At 46.1% G+C, this 12329-nt stretch overlaps 2 protein-coding genes across 7 annotated transcripts in view; one reads left to right on the forward strand and one right to left on the reverse strand.

The window, feature by feature from the left end:
* Nkiras1 (NFKB inhibitor interacting Ras like 1) overlaps positions 1–3146 on the forward strand; it is a 14189-nt gene extending 11043 nt beyond the window's left edge. For 4 of the 5 annotated variants that reach the window (XM_008833151.2, XM_008833152.2, XM_029563530.1 and 1 more), the window contains one exon: positions 2636–3146. In XM_008833151.2, coding sequence (XP_008831373.1) covers positions 2636–2878 — 243 coding nt within the window. In that variant the 3' untranslated portion in view covers positions 2879–3146. Of the gene's footprint in view, positions 1–336; positions 731–2635 lie in introns of those variants that run through there. The other variant, XM_008833153.3, reaches the window with a different exon arrangement.
* Positions 3147–3985: 839 nt separating this feature from the next.
* The window catches only part of Ube2e1 (ubiquitin conjugating enzyme E2 E1), a 54755-nt gene continuing 46411 nt past the window's right edge, over positions 3986–12329 (reverse strand). The window contains exons 3-5 of one of the 2 annotated variants that reach the window (XM_008833154.2): positions 7804–7936; positions 6210–6357; positions 3986–4700 (exon numbers count right to left, since the gene is read on the reverse strand). In XM_008833154.2, the coding sequence (XP_008831376.1) occupies positions 4603–4700; positions 6210–6357; positions 7804–7936 (379 nt within the window). In that variant the 3' untranslated portion in view covers positions 3986–4602. The remainder of the gene's footprint in view (positions 4701–6209; positions 6358–7803; positions 7937–12329) is intronic. The other variant, XM_029563529.1, reaches the window with a different exon arrangement.

The raw sequence follows: 12329 nt of genomic DNA on the forward strand, positions 1-12329 counted from the left end.
GTGCACTTATCTACATGCAGGCAATACACACATACACATAAAAATAATAAATAAATAAAAATTTAATATAGGTATATAATATACACAGGGCAGAGTTTTAGAAGGAAATACTGTTATAGTGACTTTATTTTCACAAATATGAATATCAGGCCAGCAAGATAGCTCAACAGATAAGGGTTCCTGCTGCCAAGCATGACAACATAAGTTCAAGTCCCAGGGTCCCCAGGTTTCGGAAGGAGAGGACTAACTGCAAGTGGTCCTCTGATCACTACACATGAGCTATAGCAAATGAGCCCACACATACACATACACAAAAATAAATGAAAGAGAAGACATGACATGGTGCTTTTGATGAATGACTACTTTTCATTTTCAGTGAGACAGGTAAATGCAGTGTGATTATTGCCCATTGGTACACATGAATCCTCCAAAGCCAGGCTGCTGAGGACAGGGGCACGGTGAGCACGGCCTTGGTTCTTCCTGTCTAGGGATGGAGGACTCTGAAACCATGGAAGATGTGTACATGGCCTCAGTGGAGACAGACCGAGGCGTGAAGGAACAGCTGCACCTGTACGACACCCGAGGCCTGCAGGAGGGCGTGGAGCTGCCGAAGCATTATTTTTCATTTGCTGATGGTTTTGTTCTTGTGTACAGTGTGAATAACCTTGAATCCTTTCAAAGAGTGGAGCTTCTAAAGAAGGAAATCGATAAGTTCAAAGACAAGAAAGAGGTGAGTGTCACATGAGGACGGAGCGTGCCGTTAGGATTTCCACGTGTCTGACGGGCAGTGCCAAGCGCATTCGGCACTGTTTCTTGCTCATTCACTCTGTACAAGGTATGCCTTCACGGCTCCGGAGCCCAGCTAGGATGCTTATCTTTCCTAAAAAAAAGCAAGCAAACTAGTAAGTAGTTGGCCTCTGCCCACCTACCAGTTTCTGCCTGCGTGGCTGGTTCTCCTGCCCGGAGCTCTCATCTCGGCTTCTCTACGTAGACCCTTCATGTGCTCGGTCATCATCCTCAGAGCCACACAGGCCCTTTTAGCCTAGATTCTTATGTTTTATCTACTTTCATTTTATATGTATGAGTGTATTGCCTGCATGTGTGTAAGTGCACCTGTGTCCTGCAGTGCCCTTGAAGGTCGGAAAAGGGCATTAGATTTCCCTGGAACTGGAGTTACGTTGTTGTCTGGATGCTGGGAACCAAACCTGGGTCTTGAGCAAGAGTAGTCAGTGCTCTTCCCCACTGAGCCATCTCTACAGCTCCCGCTGTATTTAATTTTATGTTGAGTGTCTTGAGATTATCGTAGGCTCACGTCTGTCTTGTATTTTCTTCTAGTTGATGGTTTACTGATACAAAGGTGGGATCTTGCTGTGTGGCTCCAGCTGACCTCAGACTCCTGTGCTCTGGCAGGCATCCCCCTCACACCCGTAGGTGTGCACTGTCCTGCTCACAGCAGTCCAGTGCTGCTATCATCTTGCAAAGTCATAGTACGGTGCTCTGAATAGGATGTGTGCATGGATATAGTTGAGATTCAGAACTTCCAGCACCACAGAGATCCCTCACACATACGCACAAATAAATAAATGAAAACAAAACCAAAAACAAGCTGGGCATGCTGGGGCAAGTCCATAACCCCAGTACTTGGATGCAGGGTGTACACTACAGGTTCAAGGCCAGCCTGGTCTACATACCAAGTATTCTAGGTTAGCCAGGGCTACATAGTGGGACTGTATCTCAAAACAGAAGGAAAAACACTTAAGAAGGGCATGTAGAGAGGACTGCTGTGAAGTCTGGTTCCCACTGCATCCTCTAGTGCCAGCTGTCCTGGCCTGGAATGCACTGTGTAGATCAGGCTGGAGATTGGCCTGCCTCTGTCTCCCAAGTGCTGGGGTTAAAGGTGTGTCTGTGTGCCACCACCACCACGCCCACTGTGCCCTTGACAGCCCGAGGTTCTGGTTCTGAACTCAGGGACAGTGTGTGTTGTGATAGAACCCTGTTTAGGAGGCCCTGAGGTCCAACCTCAGCACCCATACCTCCCTTCCCTTACGCATGCTTTAGAATATTTACTAGTTTGAGAACACACTTGGTAGGCAAGCTCTCCACATCCCCAGGCCTCCTTGTTTCTTTTTTCGGTCTTTTTGAGACAGGGCCTCCCTCTAGCCCCAGCTGGCCTGGATTCGCTATGGAGACCAGGCTGGCCTCAAAGTCCCAGAGATCCGCCTGCCTCTGCCTCCCGAGTACTGGGATTAAGATTAAAGATGCGCCACCACACCTGGCTTCTTTTCTTTTTTTTTTTTTTTTTTTAATGTTGGGCTGTTCTCTAGCAGGGAAACTGTAGATGGAGATGTCAAAGGGTAGATTAAAGATGCGCCACCACACCTGGCTTCTTTTTTTTTTTTTTTTTTTTTTAATGTTGAGCTACGTGCCTCTGCCTCTGAAATGCTGGTGTTAAGGCACGCACCATTCTCTTCTTTCTGACAGTGGCCCATGCTGGCCTTGAACTTGCAATCCTACTGCCTCAGCCCCAAGAGCAGCTGGGATCACCTCAATAAAAGTTTGGTAAAGAATGTTGATCTATAGCTCCATCTTTTGCTGAAGCTTCAAGGTACTAGTGCAGTCTTTAATCTCCTTCCAGGTGACGATTGTCGTGTTAGGAAACAAAATCGACCTTTCGGAGCAGAGACAAGTGGACACCGAAGTAGCACAGCAGTGGGCAAAGAGTGAGAAAGTGCGGCTGTGGGAGGTGACAGTGACGGACCGGAGGACTCTAATCGAGCCCTTCACCTTACTAGCCAGCAAGCTCTCCCAGCCCCAGAGCAAATCCAGCTTCCCTTTACCCGGGAGGAAAAACAAAGGGAACTCCAGCTCCGAAAACTGAAGGAGCCTTATAGGGCAGTGGCTGTCGTCAAATGTCTGTGAACACGGTGGAAGGCTGGTACTTAACACAGGGCCTGTGGCTACCTTTGGCCCTTAGGAAACCTCTAGGTAGTAATTTAATGCACTTTAGGTTATAATTAAATTATTGGGCTAAGTTTACTGTTGCCTGACATAAATTATATTATTTAACACCTATTCTGACATTTATTTTGCACTTGTTAATAATAGCAAAATAAAGTTTGGAGAGCACACAGTGCACCCAGGTGGAACTCCTCCAGCCTGTGTCAGAAGCTGTCACATTCATTATAATTTCCCAGATTCCTAATGACTGTGAGCATCCAGGCGGACATCAGAAGACAACTTTGTGGAGTTGGCCCTCCTTTTACACGGGGATCAGATTTCACACATTGAGCCATCCTGACAGGCCTATACCTTTGTTTTAAAAAGAGTAATCATCTGCCGGGCATGGAGGTGCACACCTTTAATTCCAGCACTCTGGGAGGCAGAAGCAGGCAGATCTTTGAGTTCAAAGCCAGCCATCTACATAGTTCCAGGCCAGCTGGGGCTACAGGGAAACCTGTTTCAGAAAGACAAACAAACAAAGGTTCATCATCTAGTATCTAAGATTATCAAATGTGACAGTTTTGTGTATGCAAACTGAAGCAGTAACGGCTAACAGTGTGGACGCTACATGAGTTCTTCGTGGAGGGTTTGCTCAGTAGAACAAAAGTCATGATTTCGTTCACATTGAGTCTAGTAGAACTCAAGGTCAGGATAAACAGGATTACAATCAGAGTTTTTTAGGTCTTTTTGAGACAGGGTCTTCCTTGTAGCCCCAGCTGGCCTGGCGCTTGCTGGCCTTGAACTCTCAAAGCTCAGATTAAAGACGTGCGCTACCACGCCTGGCCAGAGTTTTTCTATTTTGCAGTTAGCCCTGTTGATAAACCAAATGGGATTTGGCTTGAACTATTCAGCTTTTTCTAAAACATATTCAAGTCTACTGTGAAGCACCTGGATGACCTCTGCAAAGAGTGTGCACTCCTTAGCATGCTTCATATGAAAAGAACCAGCAAACCAGTGGGGCGTGAATGAACACAGCAGGGCCAGGCCTTGTTCGTAATGTTTATTAGCACAGTAACAAAAGCAGACCCGACAAGTCTGCAACACAGAGCCGTACTGAGCGAGTCCTGTTCCACGCCGCACAGTTAACAGCTTAAGGTATTTCACTACAGGTTCTCCAAAATCCTGATTCAAACCTTAATAAAACGTTAAAGTTTATTTGCTTGTAAATTAAAATACATTAACTACTCATCTCCTACTCGGTGTCTTACAAAGCCGCTGTCCATTTACTATACGAGATGACGCTATCATCACTGTTTCCTTCTTAGGACTTTACATAAATGGCCCATGTGTATAACCTGTACAAAATTAAGCTGTTTTTGAAATTACAGACTAAAAGCAATTGAACCCAAATGTCTAAACGTACATTCCGTTCTGTACTAAAGATCAGCTAATATTGCAGAACTGATGGTTTTAAAAGTTGCTATCACCAGCTTTTGTCTACTGTAGCAAGATACCTTAAGTTACAACAAAATCTTGGGAAATAAGACTGAATAATATCTGTTATAGAAATAGCCTACTCTGTACCAACTCCCACCCTCTCCCACCCCTTCAAACGAAGCAGCTCTCTTCTGTGACAGACAAGAAGAACTGTGCACCCCCAGTTTATGTGGCGTATCTCTTGGTCCACTGTCTGGCCATCCTGTCGTGCTCTGCCCTGTTGGTCATGTACTGAGTGGCAATGCTTCCCACCAAAGGGTCAGCTGGAAGAAAAGCATGGAGATTATTTTGGAGAAAGGCAAGTAGACACCTCTGTGAAATTCCATAGCAAGTACTTGTCATCAAGCCCATGGCTGAAACACGTCTTTTTTTTCTTCTGATCTTTAAATATAAAGTAAAACGGGGGCAGAATGTCTGACTTGACTTCCATACCTCTCCCAAAAGGTTAACACCCAGTTCTGCTCTGTTCTTCATGTGTGACCCAACTTAAGAGTCTGGGATGTTTAAGGCTCCAGAGGGCCAGCTGTGTGCACCAGTAGGCTCCCCATGGATGCTGTGGTGTCTTAGCGGCTGTTTCACATTACACCATTCACTTGCACACCATGTGCCTAGAAAAGGCTAAGTTGGTTAATCAAAACTTAGGCCTCATTAAAGAAAACCCCCTGGACCTCCACCTAAATAAATATCTTTTTAGAAATGAAATGTCTAATAATTGATATGTCGGTTAGGCAAGGAAAGAGTAATTCCCTTTTACTTTAAAAGGACTAGCCCTGGGGGCTGGAGAGATGGCTCAGTGGTTAAGAACACTGGTTGTTCTTGTAGAAGACCCAGGTTCGAGTCCCAGCACCCACATGGCCGCTAACGACTGTCCATAACTCTAGTCCCAGGGGATCCGACAGGTTCTTCTGACCTCCTTGGGCATTGCACAACACAGGTACACTGACCTACATGCAGGCAATACACACATACACATAAAATAAAAATAATAAATTAGAGGCCAGGTGTGGTGGTGCACGCCTTTAATCCCAGCCCTTGGGAAGAAGAGGCAGGGGGATCTTTGTGAGTTCAAGGCCAGCCTGGTCTACATAGTTCCAGGACAGCTGGGGCTACAGGGCGACTGTCTCAAAAAGACAAAAAATTAAAAAAAAAAAAAAGGACTAGTCCCGACACAATCACAGTTCTGTAATCACTAAGTATTTGGCAGAAAAATACCACTTTCAAAACTGACCCCTGGCTGTGAGGCAGATGTTTAGTGAACCAGCACTGAAAAACGACAGTGTTGGTTTGCATGAGCATGTCCCCACAGGCTCCAAGTAGTCATACATTTTGTCCCCAGTTGGTGGTGATGTTTCGGGAGGTCTTAGAAAGTGTGGCCATGCTGGAGGAAGCACGTCACTTAGAAGAGTCCTTAACCCTTGTGGGATCTCCAGTCACTCTCTGCTTCCTGTGCTTGCTGTAAGACATGAGAGCTTAGCTTTTTGCTCCAGCCACCTCTGCCGCCATGACGGACTCTTAATTCTTCTGGTATCATAAGCCAAATAAACTCTTCCTTCTATAAGTTGCTTTGGTCAATGTTTTTATCACAGCAACAGAAAAGTACCTAACACACACAGCAAGGCCACCCAGCCCAGCTCCGCACAAATGCCTATTCTCAAAACACCCAAGCTGAGCCTCCCTTGATTGAAAATTCCTGGAAGACTTGGATTTTCTGTCTTTAGAGAATCTCAGTCTATGTGGTGAGAGCTTCTGGGGAAGCTGGTTATCAGCCTTACCAGGGTTGCAGTCTGTGAGGAGTGAGCAGATGGACAGGAGGACTTTGGAGATGGTCAGGGCGGGGCTCCAGTTGTCCTTGAGGATGTCTAGACAGATCACGCCTTGGCTGTTAATGTTGCAGTGGTAAATTCTTGTCCGAAATGTAACCTAAGAAACAAGGTATTGTTAAGCAACCTTCAAACAGCAAGCTTTTACGTTTTTAGCCGAGTGATCCAATTGAGAACAATGTCCCAGATACTTAGTTTTCAAAACGGCAAAGTAACCAGGTTGAGAGGCAACTGATGACTGACGTGCTCGCTGACTGACACCAGCTTGCCTCATTTGGAGGTGGTGCCCACTGCAAAGTGAAGGGACTACTGCTTCCTCAGTTCCTGATTAGTGGAATTTTTTCCTGTTTTTAGATAGGGACTTGCCATGTAGCTAAGGCTAGCCTGTGGCTCACTCTATCCCAGGCTGGCTGCAAACTCTTGATCCTTCTGGCTTAATTTTAATGTTTTAAATATGGACGTCCTTTTTTTCCTTCAGCCCAACCACGTTTTATGTATGTGGGACACTGTTCTGCTGTGTATCTAGAGAGGCATTCTGGGACTGGTGCTACTTGACTCCTACTCCTGTTAGGAGACAGTGACCTGCAGGACCCTGGTGAGGAGGCCTCTGAAATAGGAACATTTCATCGTTAGTTTGCTGACCTCTTGTGTCCATTGGTAGTAATACATGTCTTAAGTCTTAAGCACTTACTCCAAGAGTCAACCTTGTAGTTGTCACCACAATCCCTTAAAGCTAGCAAACACTGCACACACAGGCCTTTTATGAGTAGATCTAGACTGTCTACCCAAATCACAGTTTATTAAAATGGAGTACCCATGGGGAAGGAGGTAGCACAGGCCACCAGAGTTCTTTGTTGAGGTTCTGATTTTTACTTGTGAAGTGTATGGATAAAAAAATTCCCTTTTACCAATCAAAAATTAGCTTTTCAGGGCTGGAGAGACGGCCCAGCGGTTAAGAGCACTGATTGCTTTTGCAGAGGACCTGGGTTCGAGTCCTAGCACCCACATGGCAGCTATGAACCGCCCTTAACTCCAGTTCCAGGGGAGTCTGAAGCCCTCTTTTGACCTCCGCAGCACTGCATGGCATTATGTACTCACATACATGCAGGCAATACACTCATAAAAATAATAAAATATATATTTTTAAAATTCGCTTTCCAGTTACCTCTTGTTGCTGTTCCTGTTGGTGTCTAACTCCTAATTTCAAGAATGGAGGCCTAGCACTGCGGATCTGAACTAGACCAGTCAACGAAGAGCAGGTCTGCTTCCAATAGCCACATGGCTGCACAGGCTTTAACTGTTAGAAGTTTGTCTATGGGGACAAGAGGGACTGATTCTCAGCTGCTAATAACACTACTATACATAGCACAATTTTAAGCCCTTACTCCTAGAAATGCCAAGTGAGGCGAAGTCAACTCAAAGAGGTCCTTTGGTATGCACGATATGCTTGGATTTAAGGCATAGGAAAAAAGAGCCTAGTTGTGATTACTTTTGAACCCTCAATATCTCATAGGAATTACTAAGAATAAATTGGGAGATTGCTTACCTTTGGAGGCTTGAAGGGATATTCTGGTGTAAAAGTGATGTCGAGGAAGAACACACCACCTTCATACACAGATCCTGGAGGCCCGAGAATGGTTGACCGCCACTCGTAGATGTTGTCCCCTTTGGGACCAGCACTGTGAGACAACACAGACAAGGAGGTGGTGCGGCCTCAGTGGAAAAGAGCTCCATGCCCATTTGTTCAGTGTCTGGGCTTTCTTCACAAAGTATCTTTCCAGCAGAATGTGATGCAAACCCACCAGCTATTGGCCAAGTGAGCCAGGACAGAATGTCAGCTCTGTCCCGCGTCTACAGTACTAGCTACGGCCAGACACCCCAACTCACAGATGTCCTGATAGATGTCTTAACTTTTTTGTTGCTGTGATAAAACACTGACCGAAAGCAACTTGGAGGAAGAAAGGATTTAGTTGGCTTACATGTCCGTATAACAGTCCATCACTGAGGGAAGCCAGGGAGGCACCCAGGCAGGGCAGGAGCCTGCAATAGAGACCTCAGAGGAGCACGGCTTGCTGATCGCTTCTCCTGGCTGCTCAGCTAACTAGCTATTTCTAATTGATGTGTATAAGTGTTTTACCTACATGTATGTAAATGAACCCATGTGTGTAAGCAGGCAGAGGCCAGAAGGTGGCGTGGATCCCCTGGAACTGGAGTTACAGTTACTAGCCACCATGTGGGTGCTGGGAACTGAACCCGGGTCCTCTGCAAGAGCAGCCAATGCTCTTAACTGCTGAGCCATCTCTCCAGCCCCTCAGCAAGCTTTCTTAGACAGCCCAGGCCCACAGTGGGCTGGGACTCCTATACAGTTAAGAAAATGCAATTCTTAGGGACCACTGTTAGCTAGCCATGTGGGTATGTGGGTGATAGGAATCGAACCCAGGTCCTCTGCAAGAGCAGCCAGTGCTCTTAACTGCTGAGCCAGCCCCCAGCTTTCAGATTTTCTTAAATCCTAAGTTTGTTTGCATCCAAAATATTTCAAAATTAAACTATATAATACACAAACACACAAGGCCAAAAAAAAAAAAAGGTTTCTAAGGTCCCTTCTTCCCAGGTGACCAGTCTGTGTCCAGCACAGTGATTAAGAAACATTCTTGGAAGCTAAATTGGTGACAACTTTTTTTTGTAGAGCTACATCATACATGTAGCTCTGCATACATGCCAAGTTTTATAATCTTAGATATTAGATGACCAACTGATATGATGTAATTATGAAAATTTTAAATACCAAGAATTTAATCTCCATGATCTTGCCCAGACTAAAGTGCCTAACAAGCAGACTTGAGGGCTGAGTTTGGACACCAGGCGGCTGGCCTCATCGGTGAACTCGTTCAGTGAGACCCAGGCTCACAGAAATGGTACACAGAAAGTGCAGAGACATGGAGAAGACCCACGGGCACACATGTGTAAGCACACACACACACATTGCCCTAAATGCCCCTTTTTTGGTCCCCTAAGACAAGGTCTTGCTGTGTAGCCCAGGCTGGCTTGGAAGTCATGGTCCTCCTGACTCGGCCCCACAAGTGCTGGGTTACAGGTGTGCTGCCCAGGCTCAGCTTGGTTCTTAGACAAGTAAGACTGGAGAGGAGGAGGTGTCAAGTAGCTGATCCCAGTTAGTCAGTTTTTATTTCGGTATTAAACTGTCACCACTTGTTGGACATTAACAGAACCCGTAGTCATTAGATACACTTGGTTACACCCTCATTTGGCTACAATATTCTTCTAAATATTGTATTGGGTTCCAGAGTACTTTGTATTCAAAGACCTAAAAGCTTGCCCTACAGTTTTAAAACCTATGAGAGAGTAATGTACCTGCCCAGATAAGCAAGCAGTGTACTTCAGGACTGAGAAGGAGAAGGGCAAGATCTGGGGAATGTTGGCTCTGTGCTTGGAGAGACCTACGTACAGTCAAATTTCTACGCAACAGGCAAAACTGCTCTTTTCAGTACACTTAGGGTGTCAGATCTACCCCCTCACCGAATGCTCATGCAAGAGGCAGAGGGCCAAACGGCAACAGTTTTGGTGCTGTACAAGGCAAACACTGACTTCAAGAAATCTCACGTTACCTAGCTCAAAACCAGGTCTGAGTCTTTCAGGTAAGGAGAAGAAGAGGAAGCAGGAAGGAGGGCCCCTCTGTGACTATACTTTCTTTAACCCTAACCACAGCCCGTTTTCTTTCAGACTGAAACTTAGGACGGAGACGTGACAAGGACAAGAGGAAGCTCACCAAAAAGGACAGGGTGGGGACGGAAACACCAGACACTGACATTTTAAAATATGGGCCCAAAGTGGGGTGGCAAAGGGCAGAAAGAGCTCAGGCTTGAGTGTGTCCTAGCTTTGTGACCTTGTGCAACTCACTAACCCATTACAAGCTGCCAGAGCAGAGAGAACCCTACATGAGCTCGGGTTCTCACTGACAGTGGTCAGCATTCACGCTATGTGAGACTGTAATCTCGGTCCTTTGACAGGAGGCAGCCTGGGCTCCAGATGCATTTAGACTGGCCATTCTGGAGATCGTTCTATAGTTGTCTGTGTTAAGGGACTGATTTCCTATTTGTACAGGGCATTGACACAAGGTGGGGTGCAGGGACTTTCCTTTTAAGATTTCATTTTTATTTGTGTATGTGTGTCTGTGGTCACATATACCATGTCACAGCTGGAGTTACAGATGGTTGAGAGCCGTCCAACATGCATCCTCTGGAACGGCAGCAAGCTCGTCCTGCTGAGCCGCCTCTCCAGCCTCCCAGGGAGAAACCTAAAGCAGCCCTCTGCAGGGAACACGGTGACCCTCCACTGAAAGAACACTGACTATCCTCACTGTCTATCTCCTGAGAACAGAGGATCGTTCCCTTCCTACCCTGACAGTAGTTAGGAGGTGGGGCCCTAGGAGATACTTAGGTCAAGGAGGTGGAGGTCCTCAGGAATGGGATTAGTGTCTTGAAGCCACCCTGAGGGCGGAGCTTGGAGACAGACTCTGGACGACGCCTTACCACGCACTGAAGCTGCCAGCACTGCGATCTTGGGTTTCTAACGTCCTGAACGGAGACAGCTGTTCATAACAAAATATTATGGTCTAAAGGTGCAAAGAGGCTATGCAGAAGCAAAGCGACAAGGAGAAGCTAGGCCCACAAAGCCCAGGCTGTATTCCAGCTGCCTCCTAAAAACACTAGTGGTCTGGCTGGCGAGACGGCTCAGCAGGTAGAGGTGCTGCCAGGTCCGATGACCCACTCCCGAAAGTTGTCCTCTGACCTCCACATACACACCGTGGCATGCACACACCCACATAACATACACACACATTAAATAACTAAGAACTTTAAGTAAATAAGGCATACTTGTCTTCATATTCAGCTTAATGACGCTAAGAACCTAGCGTTCACTGGTCTGTTGGCTTTTCTGTTGCTCTGATAAACACCATGACCAGAAAGCAAGGTGGGGAGGAGGGCTCAGAGCCCCTTATAGGTTACACCCATGGAGGGAACACAAGACAGGACTGAAGCAGAGACCGCAAGGAAGGCTCTGACTAGCTTGCTCCCCACTGGCTTGCTTGGTTACCCTCCTTAGCTCAGGCCCCGTCCAGGAGCGGCACTGTCCACAGTGGGCTGGGCCCCCCTGCATGAAGTATCACTTAAGAAATGCCTCATAGATATGGTCAATCAGATGGGGGAAATTCCGTAACTGAGGTCCCTCTTCCCAGGTGTCTCTGGTTTGTGTTAAGCTGACAAAAACCTAACCAGCCAACCTAGAAAAGCCAAGAGGCCGGTGACAGAAAAGGTAACACGGCCTCATGAGGAAACACCATGACAAGACGCTCAATGTGCAGGCTACACAGACTACACAGGAAGCGGAAAGGTCTCCAGATTCACTGGGCATCAAAATAATGTATGGAACTAAAGCACTACAGATCCACCTGGCTCTGTCCCTCCTTCCCAAATCCGGGGTTACAGACATGCGCCACCACACTCAGCTTTTTAGGTGGGTGCCAGAGAGCTCTAGAGATTCACCCTGTCTACCTCCCTGGGGCTGAGATTACAAACGCACATCAGCACAGCCAGCTTTTTATGGGGGTTCTGGGCATCAAACTCAGTTCCTCCTGATTGTGTGGCAGGCACTTTACCAACTGAATTATCTCCCCAGAAATGCAATTTTTTAAAATGGTCAATTATTCTGTTTGAACATGTTAATTACGTGATCAGAGTCTACATGAAACTGTGACTGAGAAGAGGCCATGGCTTTGCGTCTAGGCTTAAAAAATGATTGATTGATTTATTTATTAATTTACAGACATACACAGGCGCCAAGGATCCAAGTGCAACTGATTATGACTAGTAATAATCAGACACATACAAGAGATGCGTGTGCCAATATCTCAGTGTTAGTAGCAAAAACAATGAGTCTTTCTGCAAGGAACAAAATATTCTAAGATGAAATGGAGATCTTTTTTAAAGGTTAAAAACTCATCCAATTTTATGTCTTACAGGGCTTATATTGAGTTCAATAATATATATTAATTCA

Source organism: Nannospalax galili, unplaced genomic scaffold (genome assembly GCF_000622305.1).
Source record: "Nannospalax galili isolate Female #2095 unplaced genomic scaffold, S.galili_v1.0 scaffold215, whole genome shotgun sequence".
In the NCBI taxonomy this organism is placed as follows: Eukaryota; Metazoa; Chordata; class Mammalia; order Rodentia; family Spalacidae; genus Nannospalax; species Nannospalax galili.